The sequence below is a fragment of the Callospermophilus lateralis genome, chromosome X, assembly GCF_048772815.1.
Source record: "Callospermophilus lateralis isolate mCalLat2 chromosome X, mCalLat2.hap1, whole genome shotgun sequence".
Classification (NCBI taxonomy): Eukaryota; Metazoa; Chordata; class Mammalia; order Rodentia; family Sciuridae; genus Callospermophilus; species Callospermophilus lateralis.
In genome coordinates this window covers 67,462,301-67,482,506 of record NC_135325.1, presented here as the reverse complement: position 1 = coordinate 67,482,506, position 20,206 = coordinate 67,462,301, and the positions used below count along the sequence as shown (strand labels likewise).

The 20,206-nt window shown below is 36.9% G+C and overlaps 1 protein-coding gene across 2 annotated transcripts; it reads left to right on the top strand.

Moving 5' to 3' along the window:
• The first annotated feature begins 1,833 nt into the window (after positions 1-1,833).
• Positions 1,834-19,053, top strand: LOC143638950 (T-complex protein 11-like X-linked protein 2). 2 transcript variants are annotated; one of them, XM_077106984.1, is made up of 9 exons: positions 1,834-1,945; positions 10,336-10,453; positions 13,440-13,560; positions 14,490-14,710; positions 16,409-16,545; positions 16,808-17,025; positions 17,113-17,294; positions 17,792-17,955; positions 18,821-19,053. In XM_077106984.1, the coding sequence occupies exons 1-9, from the start codon at positions 1,834-1,836 to the stop codon at positions 19,051-19,053; spliced, it is 1,506 nt and encodes a 501-aa protein (XP_076963099.1). The 2 variants fall into 2 exon arrangements, with proteins under 2 accessions (XP_076963099.1, XP_076963100.1); XM_077106985.1 differs by lacking the exons at positions 1,834-1,945; positions 10,336-10,453 and having other exon boundaries at positions 13,465-13,560; positions 14,520-14,710.
• The last annotated feature ends 1,153 nt before the right edge of the window (positions 19,054-20,206 follow it).

Below are 20,206 nucleotides of genomic sequence, written 5' to 3'. Positions count from 1 at the left end.
CCCCCCAATATAAATAAAGTAGGCGTGGGCTCCATTTTGCCATAGTATAGAAGCTTGATCCATATGATTGGCCTGCCTGCCATGCCTCCATTTTTTGAAATTATTTTCTGTGTCCTGTGTTTTTTTTCATCCTATTTTTCTTAGCTTTTATTTCTCGGCCAGCCCATTCCACCGAGGGGAACCCCATTCCCACTGCCCACACGGCATGCAGGCAGTATTCTGTGTAGAGACAGATGATATTTTGTACTCATTTAATAAGCAAACAAACTAGTGATAAGAGAGATTAGGTAAATAATGTGTTCAGAAATCAAGTTAGGGTAAAAGAGAGAGATGGAATAGTGTAGTGTGGTAACATATTTTTAAAAAACCCAAAACTGTAAACAGACCAATTAAGTGTCTTCATATCAGTATGGTAACCATCCAGTGGAATGACAATAAAGACAAAGACTAAAACTTAAGAAACACAAGACCCTAGGCTTGTCTATTCCAGCATCCTCTGATTATACATCACTTCCTATGTGAATAATTAGATTGTAATGGAGAACATGCCAGGAATTCAGGTGGAAGAACCCAAACCAAAATTTAAGTTCTCAATCTGGCTTAGAATCTTGATCGTTCACTACATAAATTCTATAACCAGCCCTTTAAAATTATTCTTGGTTTTTATATTTGTAAAAGGAGAGTTATATCACCTCACCTCTCTGATCTTGGGTGGATTTGCTTACCTAAATGAAAAAAAGAAATTAAACAATTCTAGAATTTGTAATTGTGCTGGCCCTTCACTTTAAATGACTAATGGTGACCTAAGGGAGAGGGACTTCATGAACAGCTTAAAGTGGAACAAATAAAAATGTAATGTTCCTTTTCCTTTTTAGATATGTAAATGGTATTTTGAGGGGTGTGGGGGAGGGGATAAACGCTTTGAACATTTCCTCTCCTGTGGGGGAAGAAAAGGATTTGGGAAGATTAATTCCAAGCTCCTGTAGGGATTCTAGCCTGCAAGGGAGGGTATGAGTCTGAAATATCTGTCTCTGTAACCTCTGCTTGCCTCCTCTTATCACCTAGGGGTGTTAGCCTGCTTGCCTTTTTGGCTCTCTGGGTTCCCAAGCATCCTGGCCCTGCTCCCCAGGCAACCCACCACCCTTTGTTTCATGTTTTGGACTCTCTTATCTAGCATCATGGGTAGGGGTGTGCTCCCTGTAGACCTCATCATCTCCATGGTTCTGTCCCACCCTCCCTGATTATCTCCCCCTCTGTCAGGACACCATGGTATATCCCAAGACCAGACTGGGAAGATTAAGAGGTGTCACTATCAGATGCACCCACGGTCCAGCTGGTCAAGGACTGTGAAAAGGTGAGGGACCAGGTTCCTGGGGGATATGGGGTCTGGGGAGAGGTATCCTGCTGCCTGAGTTCAGATCACTATCCCTCTTCAGGCAGATCTGATGTGGAATTTCACAAGGAAGGGGATGTTATGGGATTAATTAAAGGTAGCCAGATTTGAGGAAGGTCTCTTTCCTAGCTTGGACTGTAGCTCGCAGTGTGCCCTCTTTCTGGGGAGGCATTGTCTGTTCTGGGCCTTGGCTTACCTTCTGCTTGTGAAATGCTAGGTTTTCAGTAAAGACAGTCACATTAGTCCCAAATTCCTTTCCTCAAGGCATGTTTGAAGAACCTAAATGTTCCTTTTAGAGGGTCTTGAAGCACTTTTCCCCTCAACTGGGAGCACCAGGGCACACAGTAGCATTTGAAGAGCCCTTTAGCTCCTTGTCCCTGGGTCAGAGCCAGACGTTATATAACTTGCCTCTTTTCTTCCTGAATCTAGATAACATCAAGATGCCAAAAATTGAAAAAGCTGTGCTCCAGAATGACCCTAGTGAAACAGAGAGTGGGGCTCATAAGCCTAAAACACCAGAGCAGAGCCAAGAAGACAATACCTTACATTTAGGTGACTACTTTCTAGGTGGGTCTAGAATAATGTTATCACTTCTTTAGGTGCTTCTTCATAGCAGTTAGGTTTAAGGTATAGGCAACCCACTGCTTATGTGCCTTTAAAGGAAATAGAGGGCTTCTGCAACCTTGTATTTTTCTGTCTCATTTTCCTGCTAGTCCTTTTTTAAATTATTCTTTTCCTTGTCTTTTTGTTCCTTCTATCTTTATGGATAGGATTTAGGCCTATGGTTGGCAAGTAAAATTAAAAGGATTTGGTTCCAGAGAAAGAGGCCAACAAAGCATAATTATTTGTGTTTGATAAGACTTGAGAGTGATGTAGTCAGTTCAAAACATGGTAGATAGCATTAGTATTTTTTTTTTTTTTTGAAGAGGGTAAGTGATTGATCTGGAACTGAATTGCAATAATCAAAAGTATGTGGTCCTGGGGCTGGGGATGTGGCTCAAGCGATAACATGCTCGCCTGGCATGCTCGGGGCTCTGGGTTTGATCCTCAGCACCACATAAAAATAAAATAAAGATGTTGTGTCCACCAAAAATTGAAAAATAAATATTTAAAAAATTCTCTCTCTCTCTCTCTCTCTCTCTCTCTCTCTCAAAAAGTATCTGGTGCTGGAATTGTGTTGTATCCTTTTCTAGGAGTGCTTTATTGACATATAAATTATCACTACTCTAGGTAAAATTTTTTTAGGTGTGTAATAACAGTATTTTCATGTAAATATTGGGATATGAGGTCTTTTATACCTTATGTTGGGCATTTGAGGTTTTGGTTTGATAGTCCACCCTCACAAGAACTCAAATTGTAATCCTTTAATAACCTCTGTGAATCTCACTGAACATTAATCAGCAGACCTGTCCAAAGGTAACAACTTGATCTAAACTCTTGAAGATGGAAATGAAGAAAAATAAGAGTTGGAGGCCATGATGCTATTGTATTGAAACATATGTTTCTTTGGTGGGCACTTAAGGTTTCTGCTATTAAACAGAATAATGGAATAGCATAATTCTTATTTCATAGTGCCTCTTAAATATCTAAATATATTGATTAGACGGTATATTTTAACACATGTAGCTTTTTAATTGTTAGGGTAAAAAGGAAATGTGAGTGGATGAGACTCGTGTTGAAAAATTTTTGTTTTTCCTTGTACCAGGGATTGAACCCAGGGGTGTTTAAAAACTTGAGCCACATCCACAGTCTTTTTTATTTTTTTATTTTTTTATCTTGCTAAGTTGCTCAGGACCTCATCACGTTGCCGAGGCTGGCCTTGAACTTTTAATCCTCCTGCCTCAGCCTCTCAAGTTTGTGGGATTACAGGCATGTGCTACCAAGCCTGGCTAAAGACTATTTTTGAATGAAAAATAAATGTACATAATCAGATCATATTGGAGGCATTTTAGGATTCTTATATGTGAGTTTTATTGTATCTTGGAGACAAACAGTTCTCTCTGAACAAATTATGAATCTACATTGAAAGTGAATGAGAAAATAGTTTTATTGCATGTTTATTTTATATACCAAGTAATAATTTAACTACTGAATGTGCTTGCTGTATAATATTGCTGTAAGCAGTTTGTATAATAAACTTAGAACCTTGGCCTCCCTAATTTCAAACTGGTCTGTGGCATGATTGCTACCATTATTGATGAAATAAGACAATAAAGATGATGTAATGAATTTTAAAAATAAAGTTGATTTAAGTCTATTTTAAGACTGATTTTATTTGTGCTTTGGGGGGTACCAAAGATACATTATATGAAATGATTTTTTTTGTTGATGGTAGGGTGTGGTTTTTTTTTATTGTAGGCAGACACAATACCTTTATTTTATTTTTTATGTGGTGCTAAGGATTGAACCCAGTGCCTCCCATGCGCCAGGCAAGCACTCTACCACTAAGCCACAACCCCAGCCCTGTCCTTATTCTTAATATATATTTTTCTAGATATTTAGATAAACTATAGTTGATAATCTATAAAATAATTAGCACATGTTTAATTGTTTAGTTAATATATATTTGTCTAATTGTTTTTCTTCAACAGAAAACCCATAATTTATACATTTTATATGTACATTTATCTGATACTCTGCCTTTTAGTTAGATATTTGAGATAAATGTATTTTACTATAAATTTGCTTTTAAGTAAAAATACAATCTTCAAGTAGTTTCTAATTCTCAAGTTATTGTACAAACTTATAAGATGATAAACAAATATAATTCTGTCTACAGAAATATCCAAAGATTTTAACTATTTTCATTGATATTTCTTATCAAAGTACAATAATTTGTTTATAAATTCTAAGGTTTTCAGAAATTGTTCCAAAGTATAATTAGGAAAAATTCTAGAAAATAAAGATGCTTCAACAGAGAGAAAGCACACATTGGAGATCCTAAAAAAGAAAAAATAAATCATCTTTGAGTAAAATAAGGTCTTGATATTCTAAATTTTAATGATAAACATATTTTTAAATAGAAAAATATTTATATCATTATCTAACCAGATGATATAAAAAATTAGAACAATTCAAAAAGAGATTTATATGTACCAGACTAACTATAAAAATTTTAAATGATTAATTCAAGGATATTTCAGACTATTTTTCTAATTTGATTATATGATGTGAGCTAAGATTTTGTCCATATTTTGTATGATAAAAACCTATTAAAATGTTAAGTTTATTTCTTTTAAAAAAGGTCTTTATTGCCTAATGATTCTTGCTATTTAAGACAAAGATTAATTTTGGTAAATAAATTTACATCATTGATTAAACACTAAGTATATTAAACTGCTGACTTAGATCCCAATTCTGACAATTATCCTTGGAGACTAAATTTGATTGATTCAAAGACACTGTTAATTCTTATATTTTGTTTTTTAGATAATTATATGAATTTGGAAAAACATTTTATTAGGACTGAGTTTCTCCAAATTAAAGTTGTATGTTACTTTTGTGCAATAAAGGTTACAAACTTTAAAAAATTCACTGATATTAAATAAGTTCTCTAGCTGGACCTATTGTCTATAAAAAATACAGTAAGATTTTTATACTGCTCCCTACACTGGGAAATAACCTTAATCATATTTTTTAAAGACAATTGAGAGATACCTATTTAAAGAAATAATATTCTAAAATATAAAAATATTTTGAGATCTTCTCTCAAAGATATTGAGAGTTCTTTCTAAATTGTTAGGATAAATCTACTTATCTATATTGGGAAATTATAACAATCAATAAAAGGTTAGTCTATTCTTATTTAAATATTTGTACTATAATATATAACTCAAACTGACGATACTATGACTTATACCAAGCCTTTACTCAATTTTATTAAATAAAAAAGGGGGGAATACAGGACCCCAGGGAGACACATAGATTTTATAAAATATTTTTAATATTTTAAATTTGTTTTCTTAAAATTATAATATTGAGAGTCTTAATGTTACTGAACATGATTCAGTAAATTAAATCAGATATCAAAGGAAAGTTTGAACCAGTCATCATGATCATGACTGAGAAACCTGGCTCAGGAAGGTAAACTTTCAGCTACAGAGTTTATGGCCATGCAGCTTCACAAGCTTATCAGGTAAGTAAAAATTATAAAAAGACTTGTATGGACCCATTTCCCAGGTCCATCTTTAATGTGTCTTGCAGTGTGGACTGGAAAGTCCACCCATGAAACTCGATTAATTGTCCTGACTGTAATGGTCAGTTATACCTATATATTGATTCTATGGTAAACAGACTGTCTGGAAGTATCTTTTGAGAAAAAGACAGTGTTGGAATAATGGATTGTTCTGCATCTGTATGGATGGCGGCTGTGGACAGATTTAAGTAACACCAACTAAGAGCCAGTTCTTTATGAGGGATCATGCCATGAGTCTTAGCACTTCTCTCCTCTTCATCTATCTTTGTCTCTCAGCTTTGTCACTATATTACTATTTGTCTGTCTATGGCCTGTCTCCTTCCTTCCTGAAGGCAGCCTCACCAGCCCAGTGCTATGAGCTGGGCCCTCCACGGAGAACAAACCTGAGTTTGCTGATCCTAGGGTAAATGCTGGCGTGGAGGCCTCGGGGGCATTATCTATCAAGGAGACAGAGAGCCCCCTTGGGGGCAATGCTTTGCACACTCCACATCACCCTGTTTGGCCCCGGAGGATGGCTGGTTAGTCAATGACAGGTAAGATTCCTCAAGGGAGGAACAACTTTTTTGGTCACAGAGGGGCCATCAGGAGAAAACTTGGGGGCAAACAGAGGGGAGGCACAGAATCTCACTCCCTCACCTGTGCAAAGGCCTAATTCTTCACCCCTTATGAGAGAGGTCTCCTTCCCCCCCCCCCCCCCCGGGCTGCTTTGCTCCCCACGTTCAGCTCAGATCAGAACCCAAGTGACAGACAGAGACCTAGTCAACAGTGACTGCCTGCTCACTATAGCAGGAAACAACTGCAGCTACAGGAAAAGGCCATGTCTGGATGTTTCCCTTTTTTTTTCTGTGCTTTTCCCTTTTCCTTTCTTCTCTCATCATGGTTCTCCTTTGGCAACAAATTTAATATAAGGGGAGGAAATGTTGGAATAACTTTCAGTTACAACTAGCAGCTATGAGCAGCTTGGAGTGCTTGAGGAATCCACATTCCTTCAGGCCTGACAGGAACACCTTGCAGGATGGGGTGCTCTGCTCTAGCGAGCCATCAATGAAACCACATGCTTAGCACTTGTGGTTAGCATTGCCAAACTACCCTGACTCAGTAACCCCCTTCCCTTAGGGACAAAGACCCTTCCAGATTGCTTTCCACCATGACAACAATATTTTAGCGTTTCCTCACAGTGCAGTTACATTAGGCAGAAGATGATTGGTTTATGGATATTATCTTGCTTATGTATGATTGACTGGCACACCCCACTCAAACCCTATAACAGTTGTGTGCATTCCAAAAAGAAACTGAGATACTGGCTGTTGACTTGAGATTTGTCACCAGCCAGTTCTCACCAGCTCCCAGAATCTGTGTGTTGATTCCATGTCTCTACCCCCCCCCCCCCCCCGTGACTGAGGTAGCTGAACAACTTATTGACCATACTAGTAACAAAAACATATGCAAGACAGCAGATGAGAAACCAAAGCCAGCCAATTATACTGAACTTTAGTGACTAAGACTACATTTACCTATATGGACAATTGTTGGAAAGATTATTAAAATAAATTTTTCCAAGAGTATGTATGTTACTGACAGACCTAATTAACTCTTTAAATGTGAGGATTAAAAAAAAAAAGGATGATAAATATCCTGTAGCCTATAAGAATACAACTTATTGTATCATTAGTTATAGCCAGCTAATATTTCAGAGCTATAATATGCTGAAGTTAATATTCAGGCTTTAAAACAGGTGTATGTCAATTAACCAGACCTATCTAGGCAAACTGCTGGTCTCATAATCCCTGAAGTGACTACTTTAAATATTATTCCTTATTTATTCAATTGTAGCCTTTGTGGCTATGTCTTAAAACTTACAATGTATGGATTTTCTTAATGTTTGATTTAAATTACTTCCAAGATCCTTCATGGTCAGATAAGTGCTGATGGATGGATGAAAACTAAGTAATAATGCTCTAAAAGACAATGTAATAAATAATGTGAATGAGCCCTTTGTTCTGTGGTTTAGGGAGAGGCCTAAATGCCAAGCCAATGAGAATGTCTGTGTTACTCTGGCCAAACGCAATGCCTCCCAATAAAATCGGGAAAAGGTTAAGAATCTTCTGATGAGTGTTTGGTAAAGTAATAATAATAACCTGGATTTCCAAGTTAATTGTGTTATGAAGATGATATGCTTTCTACTAATTCCTATTGTGTTTCAATAGCAGATCGTGATGACCTTGGACCAAGAGTCAAGTGACTGAAAGATAAAATTTCCCAGTTACAATTTTTTATATATTTTAAGAAAGGGGGAATATGTGGGAGACCAACCTTGCACTTGACTGAGTCACACTCCTGGCTGGGTGCTGAGGTGCTCAGTCACAGAAATGTGGCAGAGCTTTCCCCACAAAAACTGTTGGTGTCTCCTGCAAGGGTGTGTCTTGCTACAGCCCCATGGGTGAAGCTATGCTCACCTGTTCCTTTGTAATATAACCCCTTGCCCTGTTTAGGATAGAATCTTCCATGGAAGTGCCTTATGTGTGTCCCCATCTCTTACTGTGCCCTTGGGTGTGGCCTACCCAGATGTCAGTCAACCTGCTGACAGTGGACATCATGAAGATAGACTCAGCCCCCTGAAACCTGACCCCTTGCCTCATTTGAATAGCTTCTCTTTAATAAAAGGGGTCAGCGCGTGTGCGCTCGCTCTCTCTCTCTCTCTCTCTCTCTCTCTCTCTTTCTGCGGACCCTTAAGGTCAGAGGAGCCATCACAGCGACCCCAAAGAAAAAGATATTTGTGTCTCTTGTGTGGTTATTTCGTGCAGCCCAGTCAGCCCAGTTTCTCTGGAGTAACCCCTGAGCCTTTTAGTCATGAACAGAAACCCAGCAGTAGGGTGAGTTTTTTAAATTTAAGAGTAATTTTATTGGTTCATATTACTTGTATAGAATAATGGGTTTTATTATGGCATATTTATACAAGCATATATAATATTATTTGATCAGTTTAACTCCTCAGTAACCCTCCTTACCTTCTTCCTGCTGCCTCCTTCTTATCTTTCTCTATACTAATGGTTTCTCTTCTACCTTTATGATGTCCTTTTATAACCTGTAGTAATCACATATGAGGGAAAATATGCAATACTTGTGTTTCTAAGTTTGGACTATTTGGCTTAACATGATGATCTCCAGTTACATCCATTTTCCTATAAATGACACAATTTTGTTCTTTATGGGTATATAATACTCCATTTTGTATATATAGCATATTTTTCTTCATCCATCATCTATTGGCATACACACCTAGGCTATTGTGACTCATGCTGAAATAAACATGGGTATGCATGCATCTGAAAGTATGCTGACTTTCAGATAAACACTGAGAAGTGGTAGCTAGATCGTATCACTAAGCTACAGTCCCAGCCCTATTTTTAGATTTTGAGAGGCTTCAATAATGATTTTCATATTGGCTGTACTGATTTACATTTTCACCAACAGTGTCTAGAGTTCTTTTCCCTTTCACATCCTTCCCACATTTATTGTTATTTGCATTTTTTTTTTTTGAGAGAGAGAGAGAGAGAGAGGGAATTTTTTAAATATTTTTTTTCGGTGGACACAACATCTTTATTTTTATGTGGTGCTGAGGATCGAACCCAGAGCCCCACGCATGCCAGGTGAGCGCATTACCACTTGAGCCACATCCCCAGACCTGTTATTTGTATTTTTGATGATTGCTGTCTGACAGAAACAAGATGAAATCTCAGTACAGTTTGGATTTAGATTTCCTCAATGGCTAAGGAAGAACACTTTTTTTCATACAATTTTTGGACATTTTTACTTCTTCTTTTGAGAAGTATGTCTGGATCATTTGACCATTTATTGAATGTGTTGCGTTTTTAAAGTTCTTTATCTATTCTAGTTATTAGTCACCTGTCAGAATAGTAGCTGTAGGCTCTGTATTCATTCTGTTAATTGTTTCCTTTGCCCTGCAGAAGATCTTTATTCCTTGCTACTACTACCTGAACTAAAGGAGTCCTGTTCAGGAAATTGTTGCCTGTGCTTTTATGTTGAAGTGTTTCCTCATAGAAATTGCAGAGTCTCTGATCTTATACTTTAGGTTTTTTTATCCATTTTGAATTGAATTTTTTACAGGGTGGGAGATGGGGAAGGATAAGTTTTTCTTTTGTCTGAATGTCTATATGTGGGAAAATAAAATGAACAAGTCTTATTTATTTATTTTAGAAATTTTATTGGTCTGCTGAATTCTCAGATTTGAAATTACTATTTTAAAAGCCTGTTTCAGCTTTAGAACCATCAAATAAGACCTATGGTATTATTTATAGGGAGACTTTAACTGTCATCTTGTAGGTAGTTTCAGAGGTATGAAATGGATATTGGAAACACAATACATTTTATAGAAATGTTTATTTTACAAGCAACAATGTATTCATTATTCCTTTGCTATATTTTGCTTATTTTGATGTTTCAAGTAGAAGGTTTTGAAAATAGTTTCACTTTCTGCTTTTCATAATAAACTGACATCTTCTCATGCCTGATTTCTCTGAGTTTTCAGTGCTGTTGAAAGGCAGAATTCAGAAAGCCCCCAATACTGAAATGATTGAGTGAATCTGTGTAAGATTCAGTTGATGAATCTAAATTTGAAGGCTTTTCTTACTTGTCTTAATGGATCTCTGAATAAAATAGAAATTCTCTTTTGTATGGGTTCCCTTTTGATGATTGCTGTGCTTTTTTCTAGAGAGTCAACCAAAAGCACTTTCTATCACTCCTCTTACCGAGAGAGTTAATGTAGTTTCCAACCTGAGCATTGCTCATGAAATCATGGTGAACAAAGATTTCTATGTGGAAGAGAAGGATTTACCTCCAAACAGGTACAGACTATTCTAATTTTTCTGTTTCATATTTCCTGGTACAGTCATACCACAATGGGTTTTTGAACATTTTTGAAGCATTTTATGAATAACTTTAATGTTTATGTCTTGAGTAGTATCAACAAATGAAACAGCAGATCAATCGGTATTATTATTAGTTAAAAAGGGTCAAAGTAGCAATATATATATTAATACCTTTATTTTAATGTGTTGCTAAGGATTGAACCCAGTGCCTCACGCATGCCAGGTGAACACTCTACCACTGGGCCAAAACCCCAGCCCAGCATATTATATTTGAATAAGGAATAAATCAGTGCTAATTACTGTCAAAATGTTCATTCCAGGCTCTCAGTTAATAATGAAATATAGAATGAATTTCAGATCTTTTTAGACAGAATGGGAAGGTATAGTTTGTCTGTAGATTAAACAGGTACAGATGAATAATCATTTTTCTTTTTTAATTTATTTTTTTAGTTGTAGTTGGACACAACACTTTTGTTTTATTTATTTATTTTTATGTGGTGCTGAGGATTGAACCCAGGACCTCATACGCGCTAGGCAAGCGCTCTATCACTGAGCCACAACCTTAGCCCTGAATAATCATTTTTTCTAATAGTGGTATTCAGTACTCTTCATGTGATAAGAGATTTTATGGATCATTTTTCCTTCATAATTGACTTACTAAAGATATTAATGAATCAGATTCAGAACCCAATTGATAAATAATATCCTTCTAAAATTAGGCTTTGGGGCTGGGGATGTGGCTCACGGTGGTAGATTGCTTGCCTGGCATAGTGAAGCCCTTGGTTCAATTCTCAGCACCAAAAAATAAAATAAAGTTAAAATAATAAAATAAACTTAGGCTTTGTTTTTGTTTCTTTTAAGTATGTTGATATTTCAGTGCATGAATAAGAGTCATTCAGCAAGTATGAATTGAATGCATCTAATGGATTATTAATAGTTAAATGGGTAGATTCTTCATAAGAATCTGTATTCTATAACACTTATAATTTACCACTTTAAATGCTTCTGTTATGTTGCTACTTTAATGAGTCTGTTAATGAAGCACCTTGGTCTGACAGTGGTTCTTTTTATCTTCAAACATCTTAGATTTGTCTTGCCTGTCGCCAGCAGTGACCCAGGTCAAACAAAATAAGTTTTCGCCAAAATAAGTTTTCGCCAAAACACGGGTCTCCTAGCATCATCTTCATTGAATTCATTTGAAGCTTGATTTAGACTAGTACAAAAAGCAAAACTAGGAGAGTGAAGATTTGTTAAAGTAGTCATTGGTGGTGGTAATGAGGTGTCAATAAATGAAGCAGGTGGAATAATATTATCCATAGCTTGAATTTCATTACTTTGTTACTAACAGCCTTCTTCAAGTGTAGTAATGCACAAAGTATACTAGAAAAAAGGCTGAAATAGAGTTTGGGATCATCTATTATCTATAGATATTGACAACTGGTTTCACTTTGGGCTTATAAAACAATACTAATTACAATGATAGACTCTTCGTATTCTTTTGTTGTTGTTGTTTTTTTAAAAATAGTATGTGTTCTTTACAGCTATACATGACAGTAGAATCTATTTTGATACATTTGTACAATAATATGCTCTGTCATACATTCATTCAACAAACATTAAATACTTATTAGGTGGAAAGCAGTTTTTGATGGGTGAAATGGTGTCTTTGCCATCAAGAAGCTTCTCTAGGGGAGACAGTCAATTAGTTATTATGTAGAGTGATAAATTCTCTCATATCTAGTGTATGGAGTTTTATGTTAGTGCTTAGCTGCCTGGAGAATGTCAAAGAACACTTTCCTGAAAAAGTAATATTTGAGTTTAATTTTGGAGTATGAATAGACACTTTTTAGATGGTCTAGGGAGAAGGACTCTTAAAAGAGAAAGAGGCTCTTCAGAGGCATAGAATGGTAGAAAACAATTATGCATTTATTGTAGTAGAATGTTACTGTTGGAGGCACAAAATTAGAAGAGGTGGCAGAATAGGATTATGAAGGATCTTAGAGACCATGTGTCCAGCTGGTGGTAGGGAGCTCCTGAAAGGCTTTGAAGGACCATGACATCATGGTCAGATTTGTATCTGAAGAAAATTAATGAGTTTGGCAAGAATATATGGCATTATGGTAGGGGTAAGACCATGTGGGGCAAGGTAGCCATATAGGAGACTCTTGCAATAGTCCAGGTAGGAGATTGTAGTAGGTGGGGATGGATTCCAGAGATAGGTAAAGAGCAGCATCTATGGAATTTGGTGACTAAGTGGGTAAAAGGGATGAGGAGAAAGGAATTAAGGACTCTGGTATATACCAGACAGATAATAGTTGATGACTTCTCACAAATTATATTGGTGTGTGAAAGGATGAACTCTGACATTTTTTCCATTTATTTTTGTATTGTTTATATTTTTAAAATAAAAACCCATTACTTTTTACTTAAAAAGTAATGTTTTTAGGGAAAAAAAGGCTTAGCTTTCTGGTTTGCAGGACCAAATATAAATAAAGAATAGTTTTGAAGCACGAAAATAATGAGCTCCTTTTTGGACTTGATGAAGTGCTTGAAAGAGCTTTCAGTGTCATAAAGAAGGAAAACCTTTCCCCATATTTCAGGCCTAAAGGAAAAAGATCATCTAGTTCAAACGTATAAGTATATGGAAATAGAAACAGCTCACATCTAGTTAGATGCAGGACTAGGGTCAGAACTCAGGGTCTAAGCCTCTAGTTCATAGTTCTTCCTACTGCAGGAAGAAAGTGTCTCTGGAACCACGAGGTGCCCTTGTGAGAGGATTTGGCCCATGTATTTGCATTTGAGACTAACTTAAGTTTATTCAACCCTTCTCAAATCTAAACATAGTTCCTCCTTTCCTGTTGATTTAATGATTTTTTATGATTTTAAATGTTGTTTGGGAGATTATTATCCTATTTTATTTTTCTAAGTAAAGTGGAATTTGCACATTTAACCTTCTTAACAGTCTGGAAAGCAGGTTTGTGGAGACAATGTACAATGCTTTTTGGGAACATCTACATGAGCAGTTATCAAGTACTCCTCCTGACTTCTCTTGTGCCCTTGAACTTCTGAAAAAAGTTAAGGAGGTGAGTAATCAACTTCTATCCATCAGGGTTTTTTTGTTGTTATTTTTGCTTTTTATTTATTTGCTTGTTTGTTTGTACTGTAGTTTGAACCCAGGAGTGGCTTTACCACTGCACTATATCCTCAGTCCATTTTATTTTTCATTCTGAGATAGTGTTTTGCTAAATTTCTCAGGCTGTCTTTACAATCCTCCTGTCTCAGGCTTCCCAGTATCTGGGATTATAGGTATGCACCACTGAGTGTGGTTCCTTCCTTTAGATGACTTGAAGTTCCTGGGTATCCTAGACCCTTAGATTGTTAATATTAATATCCTAAGCAGCATACTTTCTGAACATGGGTAGTATAGAGTGGTTCTATTTTATTTGTATAATTATGAACAGTTAGGATATTACTATAAAAACATCATATATTTTCAATTAAATAAATTTTTACTGAACTCTGACTATGTTTTATGTGCTTCAGAAACACAGAGATGAGTAAGAATACCTTTGTTCACAGGGAACTTGTACTTTTGAGTCAAAAGGCTATTTGAAGTGAACCTTAAAGGGTCCTTTGGTTATTCCATCCTTGCGTTTTGGAGTAAAACAACCTAAAATGTCATTATCCTTTATTAAGAATACTTTATCACTTTGTTGTGGTGTGAATTTTGTATTTCTCATATCCTTCACTTTCTTTTTATCACACCTTTACTTTTGTTCCTATCTTTATCTCATTCTGCCTTGAAAATAATAACTGCTACTATAAATAACCCAATGAAGCCTTGCATTGTAATTGCACCCTAAACAGAAGGAAACAATACTAAGAAATTTAGAGATCCACGTTCCTGACCCCCTAAAAATATGGTCAGACATTTGGCCTAAAAGTTTTGTTCACTAAAGAAAGTTCATGATTTTAAAGAGAATTTGTTTCTTTGATTTCCTTTTCTGGGCAGATCTTGCTATCACTGCTATTACCACGCCAGAATCGTTTAAGAAATGAGATTGAAAAAGCTCTGGACATGGATCTCCTCAAACAGGAAACAGAGCGTGGAGCCCTAAATGTTTATCATCTCTCCAAATTTATTCTCGATTTGATGAGCCTGCTATGTGCACCAGTTCGAGATGAAGCAGTACAGAATCTAAAGAGCATAACAGATCCAGTACAATTGCTTAGGTGAGAATCTAGACATGCTGTCTCAGTCTGTTTTCTATAATATTATGTGTAATACCACAGACTGGATAATTTACAAAGAAAATAATTTTATTTTGCCTCATGCTTGGAGGCCCAATGCTAATAAGCCCCATATGTTGATAGCCTTGTTGCCGGCACAGACCAAAGGTGGTATAGGTATCACATTGTGAATGATAGATTATGTGTCGTAGCCTCTCTTTTTCCTTTTTTTTTTTTTTTTTTTTTTTTTGGAGGGGGGAGCCGGGTACTGGGATTGAACTCTGGGACATATTCCCAGCCCTATTTTGTATTTTTTTTTTTTTTTAGAAGCAAGGTCTTACTGAGTTGCTTAGTGTAAGGCTGTTTTATTTTCACAATCCACCTGCCTCAGCCTTACAAGCTGCTGAGATTACAGGTATATGCCATCACGCCTGGTTCTTTTTTCTTATGAAACCACTAATATTCATTTATGGGGTTTTCACTCTGATAACCTTATATAATCCTAATCACCTCCCAAAGGCCTCACCTATAAACACCATAGTTGGATTGTTTCCACCCTCTTAATACCTCATAATGGTATTAAAATTTCACATGAGTTTTAGAGGAGGCAAACCATATTCAAATCATAGCATGTACTGTTCCTGAAATCTAGTCTAGATACCATGCCAGAAAACTATGAGCCAGATACTATGATATAACTCCTGTCTTGTTTAGCTCTTCTGTCCTGAAGACCTGACTAACATCTCTTTTCTTCCTGGACTGTTGGATTTTATTTTACAATGATAATCTCTCATGGTTCCTTTCATAATCTTTACAACATTTAAGGCCCCATTTATGACATGACAACTTAATGTGATACTGTTAAGACATTAAAGTACAGTAATTATTATATCTATAGATTTCAAACCACTCTTTCCCAGATATTCTCCTGTTTGTCTAACCCAAATTCTATGAGGGAACAGGAATGAAGGTTATTCTTGTTTCTTAGATAGAAAAACCCAAACCTAGAAAAGCAAAATGATTTGCCCATTGGGTTAGAAATTTAACAACCTACATTTCAAATATCCACATATAGTTGTCAGCATTTTGATGATATTCTTCCTCCCTTTTTCTAAAGTGATGGTGTAGCTACAGTGCAATGAATTCGGGCTGGTAGCTAAGAGTTCAAATATATCTGTTCTTTTCTCTGCCACCAATTCAGTTTGTGGCCTTAGGTCCCTGGCCAGTGCCTTTGGGTCTTAGTCTGTTGTATGTTGCTGTAATAGAATATCTGAGGATGGGTAATTTGTAAATAAAGAGATTTATTTCTTACAGTACTTGAGGCTAGAAAGTCTACAAGTGAGGGACTGCATCAGTTGATGGTAGAAGACATCAAATGGCCAGAGAGAACTGGAGATCAAACTCAGAGCCTCAACCCTTTGTATAATCAGTATTAATCCTTTCATGAGGGTGAAGCCCTCATAAGCAAATCACCTTCCAGTAGGCTCCATTTCCAACACTGTTGCATTGGGTATTAAGTTTTCAACACAGGCTTTTTTGGGGATACACTCAAACCATACCAAATTATAAACTGTAATAGGACCATTGTCTCAAAGGCTTCACCTAACTCTAAGTACTATGACTATATGATTCTTTGAGTCCCACCTCTCCATACTAGAATTTCTTTTCATGGTGTAAATATTCTGTTTCTCCCTATGACAGGGGCATCTTCCATGTTCTGGGCCTGATGAAGATGGACATGGTAAACTACACTATACAGAGCCTTCGACCCTACATCCAGGAACATTCGGTCCAGTATGAACGAGCTAAATTTCAGGAACTCCTTGATAAACAGCCCAGTATGAGAAAAATTTAAGAGCAGGAGTGGGGAAAATTTGACACTGGGCTTGCTTTCTTATAGTGATTTTTCTGTTCTTATCTTTTGCTTTGTTTTTTTTTAAATAAAAAAATTTCTTCCTTAGGGAAGAAGTAGGGATAAAGATCATTTCTCTAAATCAGAAAGGCCTACAAAATCACTTCTTTATTCACCAAGACTATATTTCAAAATCTTAATCTTCAAGCCTTGGAGTTTGAAATTATATATTCTATTCTCTTTCATAGATCTTCTCAATTATACCACAAAATGGCTAACCAAAGCAGCCATAGACCTCACTACACCATTTCCAAGTTCTGACTCTCCAAGCTTCTCCTCCAGCATAGAATATTCATCTCCAGATCAGGAACCTAATAACCCAGAGCTTCCCAGTCTCACAATGGTGCTATACCAGGGGTACTTGAACCTCCTTCTCTGGGGTCATGGAAATGAAGAATTCCCTGAGGTAGGATTCTGTGTTGGGTCATTGTCCTGTTATTTTGTAGTCCTTGCCTCCTTTTACTGACAGCTTGTTTTTATTCTACCTCACCAGACTCTGCTGATGGACAGGATCCGGCTCCGGGAGATGGAGTCCAAATTGCATCGCTTAACTATCCTGGCCTCAGTCTTGTTGGTGGCAAGAAGTTTCTCTGGCAGTGTTTTATTCAGCTCACCTGAATTTGTAGATAAAATAAAATATATAACTAAGGCCCTAACTGAAGAATTTAACTCCAGGTATGTTACATAGATCTTTCTTAAATAGAAAATAATGGGGGCATTTGGGACATAGGTAGACAATATAATATTATTCATTGCAAACCACACAGAGCAGAGGCTTTTGGGGACCATCTCCAAAGATAGTCAGCGTTTTTGATAAGCCATATTGAAACTTGGGATAGAAAACATTTCTTATTGTATTTGCTATTTAATTGGGTAAGTTGGAAAACAGCCATGGAAAATATCCAAGAAAATCTTAATACAGATTTAAAGTTTACAATAATAAGAATATTGAGTGGATCCAAGAATGGAAATAACCCTTGTTTCCTTTGAAGATGGAGTATGGTATTGTATGTATGAATTAGCTGATATCTTGAAGGTAACAGCAAAAGTATTTCACCTGCTGGAGGTAGAGAAACAGAATTCTTCCTTGAGTGGCTTAGCCGCTGCTATGGGGCTTTCTGGGCTTTGCTCTTATGCTAGGGCTGCTCTGTTTTCTATCCTTCATTATCTAGGCCTGAAGAGACTATGCAGAATGTGAGTGAACAGGTATCTGAGGAAATTCATAAAGGTCTTAAGAACATGGGCCTCACTGCTCTGAGTAGTGAAAATACAGCATCTCTTATAGGCCAACTCCAGAACATTGCCAAGAAAGGGAATTGCATGCGTTGCATCATTGGTAAGAGTTCCTGTGATAATGGTGGGGAAGAGTGGTGATAATATGTGGGGTGGATAGGTAAACTTGACTGGGGAATGGAACAACACGATAATTTAGGAAGTATTTTAGCTTTAGCTTTCCTTATCTATTATGTGCAGAGTTGAAATGGACTTCTTTCAATATGAAGAGTGAATATATGGTTTTAGGTTGGATCTACACCCAATTTAACTCAAAGGGGTGATCTATTATGACACCAACCCTATTAAGTCATCCTGGTAATTCTCTAACTATAGCCTAAGATCTATGTTGGAAAACCCTGTCTCTATCCCATGCTTTAAGCTACCATGTGGGACCCTACTGTCTTCCATGAGATTGATAATGAGGCTGTAGACAATGTGCAACTGTGGAATGGAAACAATTAACTTGGCCAGTTTGCTTTGAACTGCAATATCTTATCATAGTTTGGTTTCTGTGTTATGGTCTGAACTTGCTGCACTGACTTTAACATGGACTTTAACTTTGGAGTTTCAGGTATGATGTCTAGAATCCTTTTGTTAGGTCAAATGTGCACTATGATCTCACATATAGATATCTAAAGTAATCTTATGAACAGATGGTACTGGGGATCAAACCCAAGTTCCTGCACATGCTAGGCAAACACTCTACCACTGAGAAAGGCCCTCACTGTGTTTTGATCATGCTTTATCTTTGAAAGCTTGATGGCATTCCCTCTTCAAAACAGAGCTTACAGAAATCTCATTATATGGTTTATGCAAATGAGCAGATAGGTTGGTTAATAACTCAGTTAATTTAAAACTCTGGTGATCAGAGAGTGCATTATAAATTTTCATTCCCCTTTTTATTGTTTTTTTTCCCCTGCTCACAGAACAGAGGATCCATTTGTTTCTGAAATGCTGTTTGGTTCGTGGCATGCAGGAGTCTTTGCTGGACTTTCCTGGAGGCCTTCTTTTCATTGAGGGGGAGTTGGCAGAACTGGGTTGGAAGTTTATCACTCTGATGCATCACAATCAGCAGGTATTTAGTCCGTACTATACTGAGATCCTAAATAATGTCATCCTTCCTGCTCAGGCACAAGAAACAGAAGTAGAGCCTATCTAATTGTGCTGGACCCAGCCATGGCAACAGGGACCCAGAAGAGAGGGTTCAGCATGTTCCTGGAATAACATCACCTATGGCCAACAAAGCAGGCAGCTATCTCCCTTACTACAGCTGCAAGGGTCAAGTATATAAACACCAATTGGCTCTTAAATACCACCTTCCCTTAATAAATTTATGAGCTGCAAGAAAACCTCAATTCCTTCTGTGAAACATCTGAAGCCAGGTCTTATGTTCTCATTTCCTTACTAGCTAAGAAATGGTGGGCCCAAAATTCTCCTTCACTGGCTAATCACTCCTAATATTCTGGTTTGAGCAGGCATTGTAATGTCAGATGCTAGCATTTTTTTTAGTGGAAAATCATTTCCCTGAGGGCTGTGCAAACTGTGGGAGTAACCAGAGTGTGATATAAGGTCTCCTGGAAGTCAGAAATTTTACTGAATTGCAGGTTAAGAGAGAATGTAGAGGGCTGGGGTTGTGGCTCAGTGGTAGAGCGCTCACCCAACATGTGTGAGGCCCTGGGTTCGATCCTCAGCATCACATAAAAATAAATTTAAAAAATAAAGATAAAAAAAGAGAGAGAATGTAGAACCACATTTCTGATATAAATTTTCCATATTTTAATTAAATAATTAATTATTTTGGTACCAAGGATGAAACCAGGGACACTTAACCACTAAGCCACATCCCTAGCCCTTGCCCTTGTTTATTTATTTATTTTTTAAAATTTTGAGACAGGGTCTTGCTAAATTGCTTAGGGCCTTGCTGAGTTTCCGAGGCTGGCTTTGAACTTGCAGTCCTGCTTCAGCATCCCAAGCTGCTTGAATTACCAGTATGGGCCACTGAGCCTGGCCTAAACCTATTTATTTTTATTATTTAAAAAAAATTTTTTTAGTTGTTGATGGGCCTTTATTATTTATTTAATTTATTTGTATGTGGTGCCTAGAATTGAACCCAGTGCCTCAAGTATGCTAGGCAAGCGCTCCACCGCTGAGCCAAAACCCTGGCCCCTAAACTTACTTATAATTTAAATAAAGATACAGCAATAGTAAGGGTCTTAACTCCTGTTCTAGCATTTGGTTTGAAGAAGTATAAAAAATGGAGACTAGATGAGAGTTGCTGTTATCTGCTAGTATGCATTCAGCTAAGGATAGGC